This window comes from Mesocricetus auratus, unplaced genomic scaffold (genome assembly GCF_017639785.1).
Source record: "Mesocricetus auratus isolate SY011 unplaced genomic scaffold, BCM_Maur_2.0 Super-Scaffold_100003, whole genome shotgun sequence".
Lineage (NCBI taxonomy): Eukaryota > Metazoa > Chordata > Mammalia > Rodentia > Cricetidae > Mesocricetus > Mesocricetus auratus.
Genome location: NW_024429188.1, coordinates 50,557,615 through 50,583,838, shown reverse-complemented (window position 1 = coordinate 50,583,838; position 26,224 = coordinate 50,557,615). Strand labels below are relative to the sequence as shown.

General features: G+C 36.5%; 2 protein-coding genes across 3 annotated transcripts in view; both read left to right on the top strand.

The window, feature by feature from the left end:
- Positions 1 to 26,224, top strand: part of Nexmif (neurite extension and migration factor) — a 167,545-nt gene that overhangs the window by 45,295 nt on the left and 96,026 nt on the right. The window lies entirely within an intron of this gene.
- LOC101840238 (60S ribosomal protein L31-like) lies at positions 12,364 to 13,007 on the top strand. The gene has a single exon (XM_040744297.1). The coding sequence runs from the start codon at positions 12,385 to 12,387 to the stop codon at positions 12,751 to 12,753; it is 369 nt and encodes a 122-aa protein (XP_040600231.1). The 5' UTR covers positions 12,364 to 12,384; the 3' UTR covers positions 12,754 to 13,007.

Below are 26,224 nucleotides of genomic sequence, written 5' to 3'. Positions count from 1 at the left end.
TCATTTATGTCTACATTTATCTGCCTTATTGTCTGTATATATATCACATGCATGCAGTATTGACAGAGGCCAGAAAAAGGCATCGAATCTCCTGGAGTAAGAGTTATAGGCATGTATGATCTTCCCAGTGTAAATGCTGGAAATTGAACCTGGTAGCAAGTATTCACAACCACTGTGCAATCTCTCCAACCCCTATTTTAGACTCTATAATTGAAAATAATTTCAAATTAGCAGAAAATAAACAACTATACCGAGTATTTTTAAACAACTTCACCCAGATTTACCTATTATTAACATTTTGCCTCATTTGATTTATCATTTTCATTACATTTTTCCTGAACCATTTGAAAATAAATTATATATGTATCCTTATATAGTATTATAGATATAATAAAATATATAGGTTATATATAATAAGATTATATAAATATAATAAAAACATTAAAAACTCCAGTATTAAAAATATATATCTTTCTACTAAAAGAGAAACATAAATACCAAACCAGCTATAAACCCTTTGATCTACAATGATGTCCTGCCTGCAAGATATGCTAAGGCAATGGTGGCACAGAACTTGTGGGAGTAACAAACCAGTATCTGACCTTACTTAAGGCCCACTCTGTGAGATGTCATTAATACCAGACACTACTTGAGTGATCAAAATCTGAGACTAGATAGCCCAGGGACCTAGGGCAAAACCAAATAATGCTGGCGTTTAAAAGAAAGTGTAGCAATAAAATGACTCCTAATGACATTCTGCTTTATTCATAGATCAGTGCCTTGCTCAGCCATCAGAGAAGCTTCCTCCTGCAGCAGATGGGAACAAATACAGAGACCACAGCCAGACATTATGCAGACAGTGAGAGACCTCAGAGCTCTCAGCCCTAAATGGGATGAACTCACTCCCCTCAGAGCTCAGGGAACCCTGTGGAAGAGAAGGCAGAAAGAGTGTAAGAGCCAGAGGGAATAAGGACACCAAAAAAACAAGGATCTCTAAATCAACATGATCAAAGCTCATATGAACTCACAGAAGCTGAGGCAGCATGCACAGGGCCTGCATGGGACTAGGCCATCTGCACTTATATTATACCTTCCAGTTTATGTTCTTATGGGATTTCTGAGTGTGTGCATAAGTGAGTCTCTGATTCTTGTGCCTTCTCTTGGTGCTCTTTTCCTTCTGTTGGTTTGTCCTGTTCAATTCTGAAGTTAGTAATAGGTTTCCTGTACCATCCCCCACAATAGGTTTCTCAGCCAATGCAGTAAGCAAGATCACGTTTATTTGAGCAAAGTAACTCTTGGGTGGGTTTTCCAGTCCCAGAGATAGAGGCCAGAGAAGCCGCCTGCCAAAACTAAAGCAGGGAGATCATATAACCTGTAGACAGGGGTGTGTCTGCCACGAGCTGGGTTTGTGCCCTAGTATGGTCAAAAGCAGGAATGCTTACGTGGGGACTTGGGCTGCTGGTGGTCACAAGGGAGGAACTTACAATAGTTGCCAGGAATGTGGAACTGGGTTTTTTGGCACCTTTTCTTTATTGGGGATTTTCTGAGAGGGCATAGTCTGGAGAGAAAGAGACAGGAATAGGACTTTCCAAATCATGCAGGGGTGAGCTGGAGGTTCCAACTGAGCAATTAGTTTTTGTTTTATCTTATCATATTATATTATATTATAATCCTTTAAAGCCTGTCTGTTTTCTAATGAGACAGAAATGGAGTGGATCTAGATGGGAGGGGATGTGGGAAAGAACTCTGAGCAGTAGAGGGAGGGGAAACTGCAATCAAGATATAGTATGTGAGAAAAAACTATTTTCATTAAAAGGAAAAATAAAAATATATCCATATATTCACACACATATGCACGTGTATACACACATATGGCTGTCATGTGCCTCTAGTCTCATAAATAGATCACCCTATTTGCTTGCAAGTTGATTAGAAAAACTATAATAATTCTTCTAGGAATATTTTTTTCAAATAAAACTTACGGATGGGGATATAACTTAACAGTAGAATACTTTCCTGGCATATATAAGGCCCTTGATTAGATCCCCAGCACTAAAAGAACAGATCAACTTAAATGGTGGCCTAGGAAATTGACTCAATTTCTCCTTCATTTCAAAATATGTCAAAAACAAGTTATCAGGTTAGTTAAAAAATAAAACTATGTATCCCTCTGAATTCAGGTATATTCTCAGACTCCTTCCTAACACTGGCATTCTTTTGATTGTCTCCTTTAATGAATGTCTCAAGCCTGCCTCCTCTTTCTTCTGAGTAGTATCCCTTTGGTACCTTACATGCAACAGATATGAAGTGTTTGAGTTTAATCTGTCAAAGTATTTCTAAGTGAGAAGCATCACAAGATAGCTGGGGACCACAAAGAGCTTTCCTTGCAGAAAGACCCTGCTAATTAAATTTTATACAAAGGCTCACCAGAAATATCTTTCTTCCCAAGTCAAATGTTGTAAGTATTTCCCAGAGAAACATCAACTACGGGCTTTTCTGTGAAAATCAATTAGTGTCATGATTATGAGATAGCTTTCCTTTAAAAACATTTGTCACAATGATAAAGTCAACACCTTAACAGAGAGAAAAAGGTTTTGCCTTCACTTTTTGCCTTTCAGTTCTCTTTGTCTACAACAAATCTTGATTTTTGTCTACAACAGATAATTGCTCCTGTGTGTGTATGTGATTAAAACTAGAGCCTCATATATTCTAGGCAAGTGCTCTGCCACTGAAAATGCATTGCCACCTAAAATATATTTGAATGGTTACTTTCTAGTGGAGTAGAACCCTGTTCTATTCTGAATAACTTAGTCCTCTGAATGTTGTTTCTACCTTCATTGTCTTACATATAAATATACATTTTCATGGCCTAAACAATGACTATCTTGGTCCAGGAGCTTATTATCTACTTATTCATGTTACCATAACCTGCTAGATCCTCCCTAAAATTATGTCAACTGGTAAAAATTATTTAAGATTAGTCTCTTTTGCAGGGGAGGAGTAGAGGAGAGCATCAAAAGAGATACCATAATAGAGGGAGCCAGTATAGGTTTAAAGAGAAATCTGGCACTAGGGTAATGTTCAGAGATTCACAAGGATGACCCCAACTAAGAATCTAGGCAGTAGTGGAGAAGCTGCCTTTGATGCCCTTCCCCTATCATGAGACTGATCACTACCTTAATTGCCATCCTAGAGCCTTCATCCAATAGCTGATAAGAAGCAGGCACCCACAACTAAACACTGAGCCATACTGCCAGAATCCAGTTGTAGAGAGAGAGGAGAGATGAGCAAAGGAGCCAAGACCATGCTGGAGAAACCCTCAGAAACAGTAGACCTGACCTAGTGAGAACACTGGGACACCAGTCATAAAGCTGGGGAACCAGCATTGGACTGATCCAAGCCCTCTGAATGTGTGTGCCAGCTAGGAGGCCAGGGCAGTCTATGGGACCTCTAACAGTGGAGCCAGTGTTTATCCCTAGAGCACAAATGGACTTTGGGAGCCCATTCCCTATGGAGGGATACTATTGCAGCCCAGATACACGGAAGAGTACTTAGGCCCTCCCCCAAATTATGTAACAGACTTTAATGATCCTCCGTGGAAACCCTCACTATCCTTAGGGAGTGGAGGAGTGGAGGGTGGGTTGGGAGGGTTGGTGGGGGGCATGGGAGGATGGGAGGATGAAGGAATGGGGGATTGATATGTAAAATAAGATTGTTTCTAAAAAAGATTAGTGTATTTTGTGTTAAAATGTCTTTTGTTTTGTTTCTCAAGACAGAGTTTCTTTGTGTAGCATTGGCTGTCCTGTAACTAGCTGTGGCCTCAAACTCACAGAGATCTGCCTGCCTCTGCCTCCCAAGTGCTGGGATTAAAGGCATGTGCCACCACCACCTGGGTAAAAATCACTTTTTAAATTATTTTTCTTTTTACCCAATTTTGGTTGAATAATACAAATTCATTATCAGAATTTTGTACTATGAACTTAAATATTTCTTGGCATTGTATACTATACTCTAGAAATCTAAGAAATTGGATGTTTTAGTTGAAATCAGCTTTAAAAACATTTCTAAATGCTTTTATGTCTCTTGGATAATTTGCTCTTTGTTGATTTTTTTCCATTCTCTGCCTGTTCACTCCACACCCATTTGTAAGACAAAAAAAAAATGAAAGACCCAGAGACTGATACTGGGGTTCATGCTTCAAGCTGAAGATCAGAAAAGCAAAGCAGCCAAGCTAAAATGGCAATCCTGTCTCCACAAATCCTCAGAGGCAAAAGCTCTGAATTCCTGTCTCCTCCTCCTCATATTCATTTCTCATTTCTCTACCCAGCCATATCCTCCTGTCTCCATCTCCCTAGTTCTGGGATTAAAGGCTGAGCCATGTTACTCTTAACTTTTGTGTAGGCCAGGGTGGCCTTGAACTCAGAGAGATTCATCTGCCCGTCTCCTGAGTCCTGGGATTAAATGTATGCCACCACTGCCTAGCTTTTACAGTTAACTAGTATGACTGATTTTGCTTTCTGGTACTTCAAGCAATCTTCATTAAATCATAAGTAATATATCACGACACCCATTTTATTCTCTCCAACTATGGACTACCTACCTTCCATCTCTGCTTGTTCAATTCTTCCCTGTTCTTATACTAGTTAACCAAGTGTATATCTTAAGAAGACTTACATGCTACCAAACAGTACCATGACAAGGTATACACTAAATTTTGAAATCTTGAATATTGTATAACTATCTTATAAAGAAAAGATGAACTATGCGTCCAAGAAATTTTTCTTGCTAATGGTCCTGGTTTGATTCTTTGTCAACTTACACAAACTAGAGTTATCTGGGAATGCGAACCTCAATTGAGAAAATGTTTCCATGACCATTAGATTGCTATGGAGCATTTTCTTGATCAATGATTGATGTGGGAGGGCCCAAACCACTGAGAGTGGTCCCATCTCTGGACAGATGATCCTTTACAGTTTTAAAAAGGAGACTGAGTAAGTCACAGAAACAAAGCAGCTTAGCCTCTACTTCAGTTCCTGCCTCCAGGATACTGCCTTGAGTTCCTGTCCTAACTTCCTTCAGTGATGGACTGTAAGCTGTCAAATGAAATAAAACCTTTTCTCCCCAAATTGCTTTTGATCAGAGTTTTATCACAGCAATAGAAAGCAAATTAAGACAGAAATTGGTGCCAGGATCAGGAGGTATTGCTGTGACAGACATAGACGTGTTATTTTGGAGAGGATTGTGGCAGAAGTTGGGAACTTTGGGCGGGAAAAGCCATTGACTGTTCCAAGCATAATGGGCTATTCTGTTGGGCCTTAGAGGATACAAGTGTTGAGAGCAATGCAGACTATGGGGGCCTGACTTGTGGAGTTTCAGAGAGAAGCAATAACTTTATCAGGGCTGTGTGATCCATTTGAAATAAGAATCTGTGGTGTCTGCTCAGCTGGAGTTGAAGAAACAGCTGTGATTAGTAAGAGACCAAAACCACTAAAGTAAAACCTTTGTTTTACTGGGACAATGGATGTGGTTCACTGAGGCTGAGAAATCAGCGGCTACTAAGAAGAGACTAGCATCATTGAAAGGAAATCTTCTGGGACTATTTCCTCAGGGTCAGCACACAGAGGCTGTATTCCAGAGGGGACCAAGGCTGCAAATAATGCTGGCAGGAAAACTTGGTAAAGTGTAAAGAGTTTCCCATGGGGTATTAGTTTAGAAGGCATAAAGGGGCCATGGAGAACATCTGAGTTTTAGCACTGTTAGAGAGGTTAGAAGAGGCTATTGGTAAAGGTGCAGTCCAGTTCCAGTGAAGACATCAGCATACTGGAGATGCCATGACTGTGGGAAAATCGCCAAGGACAGCAGTAGCTATGGAGTGGAACTATATTGTGGATGAGAAAGTTACAGAAGCAGGGCTGCTCAGAGCTTTTGGAGTTCAGAGGATTTGTCATTGGGTCCCAGATGCCAAGCACTGAACTTTTTACACTATTAAAGTTTCATTTGCTTTTACTTGATTGGGAGTATTCCCTGGTTTTTCCCTCTCAGAGTAAGAAATTATACAACTTCATTTTCATTTTTACAAGATCCTATAGTTAAGAGATTTTGAACTTTAAAAGAAACTTAAATATTTTAAAGAGACAATTTTTAAGCATGTTTGAATTTTTAGAACATTGAACTTTTAAAGTAATCTGAGCTTTATATTGTAATGTTAACATTAATATGAGATGTTGAAGATAGACCAACAAATGAAGGCTTAATGGAAGTGGTTGTGTTCTTGTTTATTCAAATTTCTGTATCTCTTTTACCTGTCAGGATATTGTGTTTTAAGTAACTTTGAACTTGTTCCAGTATTAGTTTATACTCTATTTTCAGCTTTAAAACATTTTTCTAAGGCCCCAAATCCATATCACAGTTAAAGTTTCTCCTGGGAGGGGCTGTAGAGATGGCCTAGTGGTTAACAGCACTTGCTGTTCTTGGAGAGGTCCCAAATTTGGAAGCCAGCACCCAAAAAACAGCTCACAACTGGAACTGCAGACCCAGGGAATCTGGTACCCTGTTCTAGACTCCACAGTCACCAGTAAGACATGAGGTGCACAGACGTACATGTAGACATTCACATAAAGAAAATAAATCTTAAAAAGAAAAAAATGAAGCCACAATATAAAAAATAGTTCTCCTGGATTGAGTCTATTAAAATTTTAAAACTTTTCGTACTAAATTTATATCAGTTAAATGGATATGTTTTTAATTTAGTTGATATATCATCTATAAATCAATATTAGTTACTGCCAGACAAGCTTAGCATTAGTTTTATTCATATTTCTGTGTTTTAAAACATGCAAATAATTTGGAACGTGTTCTTATGAAAGGAATGGAGTGGAAGTTTTGTGTGTATATATTCCCAATTATTTAACTACTTTCAACTTATTTGGCCACAATTCAAAATGAACCATTACAAAAATTGATCTGGATATGATAGTATTTAGCTATAATCTTAACATTCAGGAAGCTAAAACAGGAGGTTTGGGAATTCATTAGGTAGCTAATCTGGGCTATATAATGAGAGTTGTATCCAAAAGATTTTAAAATATTTTGCAAACCAACCACCTTCCTCAGTTTTCTTATGGATAGTGGAAGCCTTCTATTTTGCAAGCCGTTAGTTAATCAAATGAGCTTTCTAAAATCTACACTAATGTTTGAACTTATTTCTTTATTTAATACCTTAGCACATAGTAATGTTGAGAATGGGTTTGGAAGTATCTTTTTTGGTAAAGAAAGAAAATGACTACAGTAAAATGAAGCATATATTTAATCACCCATGCTTCTTTAAGGCAGTTCAGATTTAAGAATGTGTTCATGTGGAACCTGCACACTTTTTAATCTGTCATTCTGTCCATAGCTCTGGAAAAACCTGAGATATATGGGCCACAGTTTTGAGATCATTATTCTACAGCATTTGGCATACAGTGTTTACTGAGTACTCTAAAGAAATGGATGAATGCCTATATTTATTAGAACTGTGGAATGAATGTATACTATGGATATTTTTGTGCTGACTCATCATCACCATGATGGATTGAAGACCCTCACCATATTCAGCCTAAGGTGATGAAAGCGTCACCTACTATGAAGAAACATTTAGAGCAAAGGTGCTCCAGATTCTTTCTGATTTCAGTACTTACATCTAGCATCTCTCACTCTCTTAATAATCTTTCGTTTGAAGGTTATAATTTATGAGCTTAAATGTGCTGTTTTAAATATACTTACTATTTTAAGTTGTACCATTACTTTAAGCAGAGGTGCCTGAAAAGACAAAATGTATTTACTGTGTTAGGTTGAGTTACTATAAAACTTTATCAGATGCTGGGTGCTTATAAACAATAGAGTATTACTTTCACAGTTCTGGATACTGTAGATTCAAAGCCCCAACATATTGAATGTTTGATGAGGGCTTACTTTCTGGTTCACAGATAATTCAGAAGTATACATTGCTTGGAAGAAAATCCCATCATGTAACACAATTAATAAAAACCCAGAGATAGATATTGGGGTTCAAACTGAAGATGAGAAAAACAAAGCAGCTAACCACTAGAGAGTTCTTACCTCTACCAAGGCTAAGACCACAGTGGGGGGGGGGATCCTGTCCTCAGAGTGACTGCAGACTGCAATGCTCTCCACCAAACCTCAGACTGCCCTGAGACTACACTGAGCTCCTGCCTTATATTCCTGTCTAGTGCTGGGATTAAAGGTGTGTCATCCCAAGTGATGTAGTCAAAGGTATGAGCTCTGTTTCTTTTTTAGACTGATTCGCTCTCATGTAGCCCAGGATGTCCTTGAATTCACAGAGATCCATCTGCCTCTGTTTCCTAGTGCTGGGATTAAAGGTGTGGCCACCACTGCCTGTCTTCTATAGCTAACTATCGGCTTAGGAGTGTGGCTAACTAGTGGCTTAGCTCTTAGCTAGGTGTGTGGCTAACTAGTGGCTTAGCTCTGCACTCTGATCTTCAGGCAAGTTTTATTTGTTAGATAAAAAAACAAAATATCACTGCACCTTGCAGGTATAATTAAGCAATATCAAAGTGAAAAGATTATTATGCATTTTTGTGGGCCCTAAATGTGTGGTGTGGTGTGGTGGTGGTGTGTGTGTGTGTGTGTGTGTGTGTGTGTGTCTGTACATAATAAGGAAGGAAGAATCACCTTGAGGTTGACAGAGAGTGCAGATCTGCTACCTTGATTTTTGACTCTTGACTTTTCAAACTATGAAGAATAAATTGCCACCATGTTTGTAGGAATTTGTTAAAATAACTGTAAAAATGAATATAATTAATGTTTCAAATCCATGATAATTTGAGGTAAACATGGATCCAGTATTAAACACGTGACTTTTTAGCTTGAATATGATTTGTTTATCATGGAAGATCAGCTAGTAGTTTTGATAAAGATAATGCTTTTATTACATTTTTATAGGAATGGGTCCACATTGCAGGTAAGTAGAAGTCAGAAGACAAACCACAAAAGTCAGTTCTCTCCCTCTACCATGTAGGTCTTGAGGAATAAGCCCAGGCCATCAGGCTTGGAGTAAAATGCTTTTACTACTAAGCTATCCCACCAGCCTGATATTATCATTTTTAAACAAATGAGAGCACTTTTCTTACCATAAGAGAAAAAATAGAAATAGGAAATAATTATAACCCTCAAAGATTATTTAATAGGCTATGATGTTTTGTATACAGAAGAAAATTTGGTAAATAAACAGTACAGGCCAAACATGAGCTAGCTATCAGTGATTGTAAGATGAACAATTCTTTCTTAGAATACATTCAGTTTAAAGGACAAGGGGGTCAGTCAAGCCTGTAACTTAGTTGTCTTGACTGCTTAGTTGACTAAAGAACCATTGTGAGATAAGTAAAGTGAATTTATATCTCACCAAGTGTCTGATAAATAGTGTGTACTCAAATTTTTATTTCATATTATATTAATATTATTCTTACTACATAATGTTACTGTAAATAATGTGTAGCCTTAAGTAGACTTGAGTATTTTTGAAAGGATACTCTGCGTGTGTGTGTGTGTGTGTGTGTGTGTGTGAATGCATTCATGTGAGTACCTTTGCAGGGTGTAAGATTCCCTGGGGCTGGAGTTACAGGCTGTTGTAAGCCACCCAAAGTGGGTTCTGGGAACCAAATTCCAGTTCTCTGGAAGAACAAGTGCTTGTTATGGCTGAACCCATCCACTCTCTGAATACATTTTAAGAGCTATGAACTATGTGAAACAGGATGTGCACACACAGTGCCACCTTAAAATTGTATTTCCCAAAAGGCATGTGTAATTGAGGAAGCGAGACAAGGCCTATGGCCTGTGATTTTAAAATAACAAATACTTAGCTTTATAAATCAGTATTTGCACATTAAAATGGATATTGTCTTCTAAATAAATATATATATATATATATTAGACTCACAAAATTGGCCCCCACCAACCTCCAATCCCACCCCTCATCCACTCCCCAGGGAGGGTGAGGTCTCCCATGAGGGATAATCAAGTCTAACACATCATTTGGAGCAGGACCTAGACACCCCTCCACCCCGTGTATTTAGGCTGAGAGAGTATCCCTCTATGTGGAGTGGGCTCCCAAAGCCCATTCATGCACTAGGGATAAATACTGGTTCCACTGCCAGAGGCCCCATAAACTTTGGAGAAACTACCTTAAATGCCCCTCCCCTATAATGAGATTGATGACTACCTTAAATGCCATCATAGAGCCTTCACCCAGTAGCTGATGGAAGCAGAAACAGAGATTCATAGCCAAGCACTGAGCCAAACTCCTAGAATTCAGTTGTAGAGAGGGAGGAGTGATGAGCAAAGGGGTAAAGACCATGCTGGGGAAACCCACAGAAACAGCTGACCTGAGCAAGTGGAAGTTCACAAAGCCCAGTCTGACAGCTAGGGAACCTGCAAAGGATTGAACTAGGACCCCTGAGCGTGGGTATCAGTTGGGAGGCCTGGGCAGTCTATGGAAGATTTGTTTTCTAAAGACAATTTTGTTTGTTTCATTATTTAATGACCATATTTTATAAGTGTCGAAATGGGACATTTCAAATTTTCCAGTGCCGTTTCCCTCACCCAGAATGACTTCCTTTTTCCAATTTCTGATGAGAAGAGTTGATTAGAAATTTCTAAGGATCAATAACTTCTATGTGTCTTCTATTCTCTATGTTTAAATGAATGTGCCTGCTGACATCACACCATTGTATATTGGGTATGTGTGTGGGTCACTTACTTTGTGTGTTTAGGCAAAGATTCCTGGGTCAGATTGTTTCTGAGGAGCTGTGTTCGTAACACCTTATCTGCCTACAGATTGTAAGAGCATCTTCCTTGTCACTTTTCCAGCCTCTGCCTCCTACCTGATTCTAAAAATCAGTTTGACTCAGTTCAAATTTTTGTTATGACAGCACTGTACTTCTAGATACAAATTTCTGTTTCATTTAGTCTTCGTTGCACAAGAAACCACCCTCAAACATACTCATTTAAAATAACAAAACAAAAGAAATTTAAATAGCTGGTAGTTTCTGAAGACACGCTAATTCACTAGTAACCAGTTATATTGTTAGACTGTCCTCTGCAGTTAAATCAGACAAAATGTGGGCATGGCCAATATAGTACATGGGACATAGAGAAAATACATGATAAATAATTATTACCAGCTTCTGTAACTTAGAATTTCTAATTCTGCCCTGTGGTGCAACGAAAGTGAATTGTTAGTTTTTCATCTACATCACAAAGTTTCATTTACATAAAAATATTTTTAGTTTATGTGCACTTGAAATATTTCTCCTCTGGAATCAACATATCCATAAACTTTTGTTATCCTCACATGTAAGGATTTATAGATAACTAAAAATGGAAAAATGGGTAGTACCAAAAGCTAATTACGGTCCACAGGCCACATATATATGGCACAATGTTCTTGAAAAGGTTTGTGATGAGGTTAAAAAATTCTGGGCCTTACAATTCAAGTAGAGTTTGGATGGGCTGAAAAAGGACATGAATACACAATTCATATGAGTTGAAAGGGGTTTGACTAAGTCATGTGCAATGATGAGTATGTTAATTATTGATTCTGTCTGCCTAGAAAGAGAGGTTTTTTTAAAAAGAGGGAGGTAGTCATAAATAAACTTAAAGATGGTTTCATTCTATAAGACCGTGCCCTTTAACCAGCTCCTGTAGCAGCAATAGTGACTGAGGATGCCTGGGAGCAGAATCAATCAGTAGTTTCTGCCATAGTAGCTCCTCTTGCCTTTGGAAAAAGAATACTAATTACTGTGGATGCTAATTGTTTCTATTTGAAAATTCTTATAGTGATTTTTCTGAAGCACATTAAGTGAACATTAGGTGGGTACCAAAAGCACTGCCAGTAAAGAATCTTTTTTACTACTAGTGTGGAAAGACTTAGTTGCATAAGGAAATGTGCTTGGTACCTCCTCTTCTATTATTCTGTTCTTGGGAGCTGGTAATTGGAAATGTTTTCAGAGAAAAGGTTATAATTACTGTTCTGGAGTTGTGGCTTGTAGCTCCTCACCATTTGAAATTCTCTGTTTATTTTTAAGTGACTCACTGGGAGCACTATCAGTTGCCAAAAAGTCACAATATGCATTATCCACTTGTAGTCTTGGGTTATAACACAAATGGGCTGGGCTTGATGTCACATATATTTAATCCTAGCACTTGAGAAACAGAGGCAGGAAGATCTCTATGAGTTTGAGGACAACCTAGTCTACATAATGAGTTCTATATCAGCGAGAGCTATATAGTGAGAACCTGTCTTAAAAACATCAAACAACGCCCACAATTCCTCACTACCTTCCTTTCCAACTTGGGCCCGGCAGAATGGCTCCCGCAAAGAAGGGTAGCGAGAAGAAGAAGGGCCGTTCTGCCATCAGCATCAACATTCACAAGCGCATCCATGGCGTGGGCTTCAAGAAGCGTGCTCCTCGGGCACTCAAAGAAATCCGGAAATTTGCCATGAAGGAGATGGGGACTCCAAATGTCCGCATTGATACCAGGCTCGATAAAGCCGTCTGGGCCAAAGGAATAAGGAATGTTCCATACTGTGTCTGTGTACGTTTGCCCAGAAAATGTAATAAGGATGAGGACTCACCAGACAAGTTTTACACATTGGTAACCTACGTGCCTGTTACCACATTCAAAAATCTACAGTCAATGTGGGTGAGAGCTGACCTGCTGAATGTCAAATAAAGTTGGAGAACTGCCTTCAAAAAACATCAAACAACAACAGTGTGATGCACGGTGTTAGAATAGCTCTGTATATACTGGGAGCAGTAGATTGCACTTTGTTTGCTATTTGACTGGCCATAAAGACCCATAAAGTTAGTATCTTCACTCTGTCTCTTCCCCACCCCCTTTCTCACTTTCTTCTCCTTGCTTCCCTGCTCAAATATACCTATTGGCTAATGAAATTTTTTAATCCCATGGAGTTTCTAGCCTCCATCTCAAACAAAGTCACAGTGTGTGAGTTACTTGAATGTCTCAAGTGAGGCCGTCTCTACTTTTGTTCTGTTTTTTTTTTAAAAAACACCTTTACTTTTGTCTATTTTTCAGATATGTGTCTCCTCATAGTAAATTGTTCTTCCATTTTCTGAAAGAGAAACAAGATACGGGAAGAGGCATAGATTCTTTTTTAGACCATGTGAAAATATTATTTTATTAATTTCATTTGTCATAGCTTCTACTTTTATATTTCTCCTTCCCCTGAGTACTGATTACTGAGGTATGCATAGGGGACACTCAATTTCAAAATGTCCAATTTAGGTTCTTATTTTCTAAAGCTTGGGGGCACCTATTAGCTAACAGATGCTATGTGTGTGTGACCATTAATTCTCCATAACAAATAGCTTCCCTGTTTGAGTTTGTTAGTAAAATAATTATTTAGCTATATTCAATGCTAAAACATGTGAGCCGTAACTAGTCAAGGCAAACTCTGGCTCATTTAAAAAATGAATGTCCACATGGTTTCACTAAAATCTAGTTTGGGATTTACTGCTAGATTTTATTTAAAGGGGTATCCTAGTTCTCTAATGCTTATGTTCCTCCATACTTTACCATAAGAGAAAGTCTAAAAATGTTGAATTAATGAATTAAATCAGAGGTCTCAAGGACTGCTAAATCGTTAGCACCTCTTCCAAAATGTTTTATATCTATGATATAATTATAGCCCAAGTATAGAAAGGGTATGTTTTATGGTTTACAAAAATGACCAAGGCTCTTTAGTTCATATAAGGAGAAATCAAGCATGTCATCTAAAAATTCACTAGAAATCTCAGTCTCTACTCCCTAGTCCCCCTGTATTAAATGTTTATGTGATTCCCCAAGGGAGTTGAGAGGCTTACTGTAAGCAACCATTGCTTGTTATGTTGAGATAAGTAGTGTGAGAAGAGTACTTTGAAGGCAGGGAAAAATACCAAAGATCCCAACTATAGCCCATTATTCTGGAGTACTTATTCTTATAGATAGGATTATATTGTCTATGTAGCCTAAGCTGGCTTGGATCTCACAATCCTCCTTTGTCTTCTGAGAGATGGAATTCTAGATGTGTGACACTAGTCCTTGGTTAGTTTGTGGAGTTTGATGATTAATGTTAATTTTAACTTGAAAAAATTAAAAATCAAAATCTCAGCATATGCAATGAATAGTATTATAATGTTGTAACTTTAAAAGGCTCCTCAGTCACATAACAAAGAAAGAGTATTGGGCTGGGGTATTTCTCTTGAATCAGTAGGAGAGCAGTCAAATGTCCATTCTTAACTAGACACTGACTATCTATAGTAAATGCAAAGATGAGCAATAAAACTCTGACTCATTTAGAAAGAATCATGTCAAAATGGTTTCACTAAAAAAGAATGGATAGGATCTCAAGCCCTTACCATATACTAGTTTTATTATGTGAAGAGGAATAAAACCAATGAAAGCTACGTGTTAACTGGTCTAAGTGGTACAAAGAGGTGAGCAGCACTAAGAGTGACTCATACTAATTTAATGAATGCATGCATCATAGAGAAGGAGGACATGTATACTATTCCAGGACAAATATTTTTAATGGCAAGTGAACTTAGTTTCTACTGACAATAGGTGACACAGCACTGAGAGAAAGATAATTATTTCCTAAGGTAAGAATTGAACAGATTACTAGAGTTTTACCACAAGATTAACAAAGGAATTAAAATTGTAGGAGTATATGTGTTTAAGTTTATTTAGGTTTCCTTTAGTTTGGGGGCATACCATATTCTCTTGATAGAATGATGAATGATGATACCAAATTACATATGAGAACTCTTTTCTTTTTAACTAGATATGTATGATACAGTTTAGTGGGAGTAGTTCTCCAGTTTCATTGAGATTTAGCACCTAAGGCTTAAAAATCAACAATATAAACCCCTAAAACAAACACTGGAATAGAGTAAAATTTTTGTCCACGGCCTGACACTTTCAAAGGATACCCAAGTATTGTTAATGTGTGTCAACATCAGAGTGTCCATGTAGCAAACTGGCTGCAAGGAGCTGGCCCATTCAAATGTATAAGAATATCCATTGAGAACATAATGAAATATTAATCAAGAAATTTTATTGACATGTTAAGAGAATCTTTTTCTTTTGCTAGCCGCTTTGGTTTATCCCCCGCCAGTCACCTGGGCTCTGCCGCGCCAGCCTGGTTCTAGATCCGCATGAGTCCCAAATAAACACACAGGAGGCTATATTAATTATGAAGCTGTTGGCCTTGCTTGTCCCTTACTGGCTAGCTCTGCCTTAAGTAATTACCCCATAATTGTTAATCTAAGTATGTTTCTTACCGGAGAATAGTTCCCGGCTTCTTACCCCTATGGCGTCACATGTCGACTCTCTTGTCTTTCTCCTTCCCAGAGTTCTCCTGGACTCCTAGTCCCTCCTATCTAGGTTTCCTATAGGCTCAACAGTACTTTATTGACAAATGCACAGGACTTCCCCCAACATTGACAAGACACAGCAACACATGCCTGAGATACCAAGGCAAGACTGACTTTGAAGTCAATCCAGACTACATAACAAGAACCTATCTAAATCAGCAAATAATATGCAAAAAATTATATTTCTGCATGTATTAAAATCCCATTGGAAAAGCAAGGTCAATGTAAAATCACCACACTTCAGTTATTTTAAACTAAATTTTATTTTAACTTTATACGTTATTGCATAGAAAATTTTCCTTTTTAAAAATGCCAGTTGAAATGTTTTTATATTGAAATTTGGAATTCTAGAAGCATTAGCTTTCCCTGTGTTCAAGCTGATTAAAATTACTGTATAGATTGTTTGGATCAAGTTAATCTATATATAGACTTAGCATATTTTGCATACACATACAACTGCATCAGCATATCAAGATTATATGATTTCCAGGGTTGGAGACATAGCCAGTGGTAGAGCTTGCCTGGAATGTACAAGACCATGGGATCAATCTCCGTACTATACTCCACAAAGAAAAATCATGAATTCTATTTTGTATTCTTAGAACTAAAATTTATACTTAGATTCAAGGTTACTCTGAACTGGAAGTAGTTTTTACCATTAGATCTAGGGCCCAAGACCATGATATTTGGTATTTGTGGTCTATTTAGATTACTTCTCCCATATACATCATCACTCTCTTCTGTTATTTTTCACTGCTTATTTGGAAAACTCACATCCCCACACACATATATGTGTACACTCACAAATCTATTTATAAACAGACAACTGTATTGTGTCCTTTAAATAAGAAATTGCTTTGCCTTTCCCATAAATTCAAGGATTATTTTTTTCTGTCCAATGTTTGGTTTATACCTTACTCTTATAAGAACTTAAGCTAGTGGCTATATACAATCTCCAGGTGACTGCTGTCTAATAGTTCACCCTTTCATTTTTAGACCTGATCATTGTTCTCACTTTTCCTTTATTCACAGTAGTATGTTTAGCTTGTCTGTGGTTACTTGCAGATCCAACTTTGTACGTGAAAAATACCTTGAAAATACATAGATAGTAGGAAGACAGGGCAAGGTAGTAAAGACATTGCTCTTTTATAATCTGTTAAGGCAACTAAGCTGTAGGATGTGACAAAAGCAAAAACAAAAAGCGTATGATCTTTATTGGTTAATTAATATTGTCTTATCTCTTCATATCTAAGATGAGTATCTGTTCTGTCCAAGGAAAAACAAAATTACATTTCTTATGTTTGCTGGTAAGTAGAATTGTTAGAATGTGTAGAAAAAATTGGTTGTGCCAATTTATGTCCTGTCTAGTGGTATTATCTATTACCTTTTCTAGATAATTATTCAGGTTGAATTTTCAGCATATATAGTTATTATCTATAATAAGTGGTTTACTTTAGATATATAGGAGAAAATATAGCCTCTAGTGTTGATTATTAGCTGTGAGCACAAAGTACGAGTAAGGAAATTAATTAGAATGAAGATTTCAGGTCATGTAGTAAAAGTGAAGATTTTATGTTCCTTTTTTGAGTGCTGGATTGATGAAAATGCCTAAGTAACACTACTTGCAGATAGTTACTTGTTCTACATATTGTCTCACAGATGTTTGGTAAAGAAGACTGCTAAGCCCAGAACCAATCATAAGTTATTTTATTTTTGAAGTAAAGATGTAAGTTATTTTATTTTTGAGGTAAAGATGTATTACTCTTTTTGAAGTCCACTATTTTTATTTAATTTTTATTTTTAAATTTATTAGAAACAAGGTTGCCTCACATGTCAATCCTAGCTCCCTTTCTCTCTCCCTCCCCTTCTCCTACACCCTCCCACCAACCCCTCATCCCCGGTCCCCCAATCCCCAGGGAGGGTGAGGCCCTCCATTGGGGGTATTAATAGTCTGCCATTTCATCCAAGGAAGTCCACTATTTTTAAGAAATAATATGGCAGGAAGTAAAGAAGTGACATGAAATTAAAAAACAAATTCACTCATTTTATGTCAATATCAACCTAGACTTTTATTTCCACTCCTATTTTTGAAAACCTATAGTAGATTATCTAAGGTTACCATGAATGCACTAGATACCTACAGCATAACAAAAGAATTGGAGTTCTTAATGTAGTACTGTGACTGTACATATGTCTACAGCTACTCTGTCATATATGTTGCACTGTAGTTTTTAGTTATTTTCTTTTTCTGTCCTCATTGGAGATTATTATCTATCATCCTTCTTCTCCTCTTTCCCCTTCTCCTCGTCTTCTCTTATCCATGCTGTCCTTCATTTTCATCTTGTCATCCTAAATCAGTGGTGGTTCGAATTAGAGTGACACACATAATTTCATCTATTTGAATACTAGGTCACCAGCTGATAGAACAGTTTGGAGTAGGAGGTGGGATCTTGTTAAAGGAGTTATGTCACTGGGATCAAACTTTGAGATTTCAGTAGACTTGTGGTATCCCTAGTGTGTTCTTTGACTGTAGTCAGAAGTTTCTGTCCTGCCAGCAACTCCCAAATAAACATAGAGACTTAATATTATTTATAAATGTTCAGCTAATAGCTCACGTTTATTATTAACTAGCTCTTACATTTTAAGTTAACCCATATTCCTTATTTATGCTCTGCCATGTGGCGGTGCCTTTATAAGCATGGCACGTTTATCTGTTCCCTCTGCATCTAGCTGGTGAATCCTGATTCTACTCTTCTTCCTTCCAGCATTCTCAATTTAGCTTTACTGCCTAACTTTATCCTGTTCAGCTATTGGCCAGTCAGCTTGTTTATTAAACTAATCGTGTGTGTGTGTGTGTGTGTGTGTGTGTGTGTGTGTGTGTGTGTGTGTGTGGTATATTCCAAAGCATTTCCCTCTTTTGTCTAAATAAAAAAGGAAGGTTTTAACTTTAACATAATAAAATTGTACACAAAAAACAGTTATCAGGTAAGAATTACAGTTACAATATCTAGTTTATTCATATTTGACAAAATCAGAGAAAATATTCTATTATGTATTTTATCTTTGTGAATTTAAAGTTTTACATCTATTTAACCTTTTTAATCATAATTAAGGAAAACTATAGTTATAACTATCTAGTTTTCAACTCCATCAAAGAACCAGGGAGGGTGAAATGTTACCTAATGACAAGACCATCAGGCTGCCTGTACAGTCACCCAAAGTTCCTCTGCAACATTGATTGGTACATCTATCTTTGGCCTACAGACCTAGGATATCTGAACTCAGGGAATTTCGAAGGACTGTCCTACTTTATCTTGACAAAGTTTGGCAGTCGCTTTCCTTTGAGTCCTGCTGGTCCAGTTCAGACAGTATCTGTCAGTAACTCAGGTGAGGGCAGTTTCTTTCTCAAATTGCTACCTTTTGCCATAAAGAAAGCAAGTTCCATATGGAGTTTCTTGGATGCCAATTATTTTCTCTGTAGTAGATTGGTGCTGCCAGGAGCAGATGTATCTCATGTCTAGAAAACTCTTAAGTTCTTAAAACATTTTAAATGTCATATTCTATAGGTCTTTGAAATATATGAAGATTGACTATCCATCTGGAATATGTCTGTGCATGATCTTGAAAACATACCTGGCTATAACTTTGACTACTATAGGTGACTATTAATCTGTATTTCTTAATTATATATTACATTTTAAATGAGCTGCATAAACACAATACCTTAAACAAGAATACAAATATACATACAGTATAACAAAATTAACTTTACATTTGTATCAATAAAAACAATTCATACTGATGTAAAACATTTAAGTTTAATAGTTTTTTGGATTAAAGTTGATTCAATAATCTACCCTTTTATCCTATCATTTCTATATCCCACCTTTTTCTTTTCAGAAAGAGATCCTTGAATATAATCTTTGTTCAGTATTTTTCCTGACCATTATCCTAACAAATTATAACCACCCCCCTTAAATGATAATAAATATCCATAACCCATTTGGGGGCATGTGAGCATAGTTTTCTAGACTAAATCCTGCTGACTGAGGGCACTGGTAATCTTTGGGGGACACTGAGAAAATCCAGGCATGCTTCAAGCTTTCAAAATACTTGAATCATTTTGAGTTAGCTGTCTCTACTTCTTGCTTGCAGTTTGAGATGTGAGTTCTCAGCTATTCCAGCCACCATGCTTTTTCATCACCATTATACATCCTAACCTCATTAAATACTTCTTTATAAAAAGTCTCATTAAGTACTTTTAAAAGTAAGTTTCTTTGTTTTACCACAATAGGAAAGTAAATAACACAATAAGTTTAAAGACCATTCCAGTTAAATATCTTTCTATCTACAAACCTGTCTACTTTCTCTACTCCAAAGCCATGTTTTCTGTGTTCAAAGAGACAAGTAACTTAAACTCTTTTCCAACTCCTTTCATCATTGTTTTAGAAGTTCTGCATTCTTAACTTTATATCGAACACTGTAATATGGAACCTACTATTTTTTCCAGTATATAATTTAGAATCAATATGCACCAACTTCATGAAATGTCTTCATTTTCATCTGGCTCCTGTGTCTTTCATTTGTCAAGGCAAGGAGACAAAATACTTCTACTACTTTTCAAGAACAGGTGCAATATACTTCTAGTATAAATCCAGTAGTGGTTTGCCTCAGTTCTTGACAACAAATTCTGTAAGTATTTTCCTAATTCCAAATTTATGATTAGTTACTGGTAGCTAGAATTTGGAAGTAGTAGAAGTATTTAACCTGCATGTGTTTATTGAGTATTTGTGTCCCTTCTTTGGAAAAGTATCATTTCAAATCATTTGTCTATTTTCAACGGATACATTTGAGTTTTATTATTGAGTTATGAATATTCTTTGTATATTCTCAATATATGCCTGTTATCACACATGTAATATACAAATCTTTCTCATAGACTGTGGGTTGTTTCTTTCTTTTGGGTGGGGTCCCTTGCAGTACAGATGTTTTTAATTTTGAAATTCAATGTATTTTTATTCCATCACTTGTTTCCTTTTTAAAAATTGTTATTTAATAGGGCTTCATCTAGCCTAGACTGGCCTCATACTTGCTATGTACCTGAGGATGACCTCAAACTCCTGATTCTCCTGCCTCCATCTCCCAAGTACTAGAATTTCATGAATGCACTACCAAACCAGACTGTTCTATTGGGTTCTGTGCTTTTAGTGTTATATCCAAAATTTTTGTTGTGAAAACAAGATCGTGAAGATTTCCTTTTATGTTTTCTTCTGAGGATTTTATTTTGTATTTTTTGTAGTGTTGGGCATAAAACTCAAGGCTTCAACCACGGTAGCCAACTACTGTATCACCAAGCTGCCTACCTCCACTCTCTTTACAGGATCTTATAGTTTTTTTCAAGTTAGATATATGATTCACTTTGTGCTAATTTCTATATATGAGGAAGGGGTCAAAATTAATGATTTTGATTATGGCAACCTAGCTTTCCAAACATTGTTTATTTCTTTCATTAAATGGCTCTTGACAATACTTTTGAATCATTTAATATTGTATGTAAGGATTCCTCACTTTCTTAATTTCACAAGGTCCTATTTGTCAGTTATTGGCATTATTTTCTGAGTGGAATGTTATTAACAAAGTCCTTACACTTGGAGGTATCAAACTGAAACTGACTTGGAAGTCCCCTCCCTAAGGACTGTCTCTAATAGGATCCAGAGGTGTTAGGCAAGGTAGAAAGAAAGAAAGAAAGAAAGAAAGAAAGAAAGAAAGAAAGAAAGAAAGAAAGGAAGGAAGGAAGGAAGGAAGGAAGGAAGAAAGAAAGAAAGAAAGAAAGGAAGGAAGGAAGGAAGGAAGGAAGGAAGAAAGAAAGAAAGAAAGGCAATTAAGTGACCTACCCAACTGTAAGGCCCATGAACCACAACAACCAGCATGGAAAGATATACCCAGAGGTACAATAGTGACATTTATATCTCAGTGGCAACCAACAGCTGTCTAATTGAACTTAGGAGGGAATTCATGTCTGATACTGGAAACCTAGCCAACTGCCTGTGACTGGTATAGTCATGAACCCTAAAGAAGTACCTACTGCCATTTTCCTACACTAGTGTAATTTCCAACTGCATTCTAAATCCCTATCATTATATTCATGGGTAAATGTAGCTCTCACCCCTCATCAATGAACATAAAGAGCTTTACAGAAATCTACAACTGGTCAAGATACAGAGAACAGCTGACTGAGGTTTCCATCCTGAACTAATTCATCTGCAACACAATCCCTACACTCAAGAAACATCACAAAAGAAGGTGCAGAAAGATTCTAAGAGCCAGGGGACCAGGGAGTCTGTTGTGAGAGAGTGTCTTCTGTATATGATAGGGAATTGTACCCATAAAATCTTAGCAGTATGATCACCTAAACAAGACCTACATGATGACAATACTAGACATGCCAACATAGATGAAGAAAATCTCACAAGGCCCCACTCCTAGATGAAGTGCTACAAGGAATTAATGAATGCTAAGAGAGGGAGGATCAGTCTTCTCCAGGGACAAAAGATTCAAAAGGGAGGAGAAAGGACATGCAAGCAGTTGTAGTGGGGAGAAAGTAGGATGGAAATGTTGCAAATATAGTAATACATACATTTGTTATGTTATGAAATTCTCAAAAAATAAATATGTAAAGCAAGTCCTTGGCAATACCTGTATCTTGAAGTGTTTTTGATACTTTTTCTCAATTTTCAGATCCTTTTGGTATTGATTATTGTGCAGGATGACACATAGAAATTTAGTTTCATTTTTCTAGATGCAGATATCTATTTTTCTCAGCACAATTCCTGGAAAAGTCTATCCTTTCTCCAATGTATATTTTTGGTATCTTTGTCAAAAAGCATATAGCCCTGTGTCCAGAGCTTGATTCCCAAGAACCCACGGCAGAAGGAGAAAACTTACTCCTGAAAGTTGTTTTCTGACCTACACACACACCCCCACACACACATTCTAAGGGGAAAAATGTGAGACTGAATGTATAATTAATTTATTGCATGTTAACTCCTTGTTGGCTCATAAGTTACACCCCATGCAATTTTGTATTGTCATGTAACCCCAAGAAGCTTTTCTATTAGCAAATTTACCTGAGCTCTGGGATTGGTTTGGCAAGATTCCAGTTCTTGTTGTCAATGAATTGCTTTAACATTCCATGCAGATCCCCAGAAGGTATATAATGTTTTCAGTTAAATCCCATTGATTTAAATTACTAATCAGGAAGATTCTATTTAAGAAATGGTCTATAAAGAACACATATGTGTTTGAGTTGCTGCTAATAAATATCCTTAACAGTTCAGTCAGAGGTAAATTTTATGTTTATAAGACATGTGGGTATACAACTGAAGTAGTGATTTATATTTTATGGTTTTAAGTCTCCAGCTTCATCATGAAAATAAATAATTTTTATTTTGTACACCAAAACAAGAAAAAATGAAGTGCAAAGCTAATATTTTAGGACCACTGGAGGAGATCTAAATTAAACCCACTGTCTTATTTTGTCAAAGGCATGATGATTCAGATCATCAAATGTAATTGACTGGGAGAAACTCTTAAGACATTTTTTATACGTAACTATAATTGAACTATTCACTGTAATTTATTGCAATTCTATCAATACTCTGTGAATCTTCCATCTCAAGGTTAGTTTAAAGCAGGTGCTTTCTATCTTTTTCCCCGCCTCTAAGACATTTCCTACACAGCTAACAGACTATTCTTTTGAAATATATCTCTTTGCACACGTCTTTATTTCTCTACTAAAAACTACCAATGATTCTCACTAACTTTAATGACCACTAGTATTAGACACTTCATGATCCAACCCTAGTACATTTTAACATCCTCTGTCACTATTACTTCACAGGAATTTCTGTCCTCTAACAAACTATTCCATTAGCTGTTACCCCACATGTCTGTGTTTCTATTTCTGTCTTAACTCCATTCATTAACCACAAATAGAATATAGTTCAAAATGATCTCTTTATTTAAACTACAGTGTGCCCTCTATTTTTTATTCTTTAAAAGGGGGATGTATGAAAATGTTTTGCCCGAGTGTATGAATGTGCACCTTGTGTGTGCCTGGTGTCAGAGGAAGTTAGAATAAGGCGTCAGGTCCCCTGACACTAGAGATACAGATGATTGTGAGCCAACATGTGGGTGCTGGGTATTGAAACCACCTGGATCCTATGCAAGTGCAACAAGTGCTCTTCACCACTTGTTGGTTCAATTCTTATATAAATTAGCTACTCTAGATAGTTCCTATTTTTGTGTAAGTAGAATATCTATGCCTGGACAGACACTCTACACTACTGGATAGGTATTACCACACATAATTTCAATTTATACCACAGAACATTAATGACAAAAAACACCATTGTTATGACACAAAAACAAGTACACAAATCAATGGAACAAAACAGAAAGCTCAGATATATACATATCAGCAAGTGGTGCTACTCTCTTAGCCATCTTGCTGGCCCTCATCTCACATAGTTTGTAATTGTTTGTGTCAATTATATATTTAATTGTGCTTTACCAGCTAATTAGTTTGTGTCAATCACATAGCATCCTATGTCTGATAATCAGAAGCCTCCCCAAGACTGAGACTATACTTTTATTTTTATTACCAGCAGTAAATATCATGAAACACTTATGACTGAAATAAAAGTTTCTGGATATTTGAGTCTGGATCCATTGTACTGTTGTGGACACTTTAGTTTCCACACTAATACTGTGAGTGTTGACTTAAAACAACAACATGATGTTTTATTCCAGTGGTATTATTAGAATGCTATCATTTAAGATTCAAAATAAAAAGCAGAATGAGATCTGACAGGCTAATAGACTATTCTTGGCTTTTACACTTGAATCTTCCAATGAAACTCTCTGATCTCAGAGTTTCCTCCCTGCAAAAAGAGTAAGTAATTCATACATTTTATAATTGTGATGATTAAATACAGTTATATATAAATATCATCAAAGTACAATTCCTTGAAAGCATAGGTAACCCATTGCCTGTTTGAAAAGGTATACGCTAGAGAGATGACAATTTCTCTTTCTGATAAATCCATTCAAATATTTTAGTTCTGTGTAGTAGCAACCATGCCGATGATACATAAGTTACTGTCAAACTCTAAAATGCTATAACTACAACATTCATAATCATTTTCATGTGTATTGAAATTTATGATAAAAACTACCTCATTTGAACCTCAAACTGAAAAACAAGCTTGAAAATATTTATTTATTGAGCTTCTAATATATGCTAGAATCTAGCATATATTTTAACAGCTAGATGAATATGTGTGCTCAATAAGACCACTGAGTGTTAGTCATGCTGGTGATATATCAGAAATACATATACAGATGAAGATTCTTGCTGTCATGAACCTTAAATTCTAATGGATTGAATTCTGAGTGAAGCAACCTAAATTCTAGTTCTGATGTAGCTACTAAATTAATATTGATAGAAAAATATGTGTGTGTTTTATATTTGCACGTGTTCTTATCTATCTAGATGCTTTATGAGGTATGAATTGTTGTAAATAAATTATGGTTCAATCCTACTCATTCTTAGAGCTCACTTAGAATACACAGAATTACTCTGATCTCTGTTTGGTAGCACCTGCTGGTGTCTCTTAGAAAAGCACTTTATATCAAGGAGAGATTCAGGAAAAATATTTACCCCTTTGCAGCATGTTAGTTTATTCATCTGTTGTTGGCTTTGAATTTTGTTTTGTTTAAAACTTGAATTTAATGCAGAGCAATATGAAGTTTCTGAATTGTTTGCTTTCTGTCTGTTTAATCAAGGCTGTGCCTTCTAATTATTTTGGCTCTACAAGGATCCCTCACTGAAAGGAATATTTCCTTCTAATGATTTTCCCACCTCTTTTCTTACCCTCACACCCTCCCTGGGAATGTAGGGGCTAATATTATGATTGCTGTTTGACTGCAGGAGAAACTAAGATATAAAGAAAGTAAAGAGTTAGACCTATATTCTTTGAAATTAAAAATAGTATTACTCTTGGACTTAGACCTTATTCACGACCCCAGAATTCAGCCAGTTCAGCCAGCCATCACATTAGAAGGAGAAGCTACATTTGTTCTGAACTTGGAGTCAGAAGATTTGCTCTTTGTTCCTGGTTCTGCCTCTTTCATGACCTTGAACAAGCATCTAAGTCCTCTAGATTTCTCTAAAACTAGATAAATTATAGCTTTTCTTAAGGCTCTCATATTTTCCTATTCTTCAAAAGTCTTTCCCTATCTTATCTTACTTTCTCCAGTATTTTTAATCTCAGCTTTTATTCCTTTTCCTTCTGAGATATCCACTCTCTTGAAGTCCTGACTCTTATCATCTTTGACCAATCTCATATTGTCCTATGTAATTTCCTGAATTCTCCATGAAGTAAGAGAAAGTGAGCCTAATTTGCAATCTTTATAAAGGATACTGTTCCTTAATTTATTACTTGGTAGAATAAAATCAAGTATTAAATACAATGACAATTAAAATCCAAAGTAGCTATCTTACTTTAAGGTACAAGCAAAGAACTTCATTAAAATTATTTTTTAATGAAGAGGCTATCAAAAGCCAGGGAAACTATATGTTAATTTGGTGTGGATGAATTGATCTTTGTGTATATATAGTTAAGTTTGGATAGTGCTTGGATCTGATGTATTTTTTGTGTGTACCAAATGAGTTATTGCTCTTGATTAATGGTAAGTAAATTTGCTTT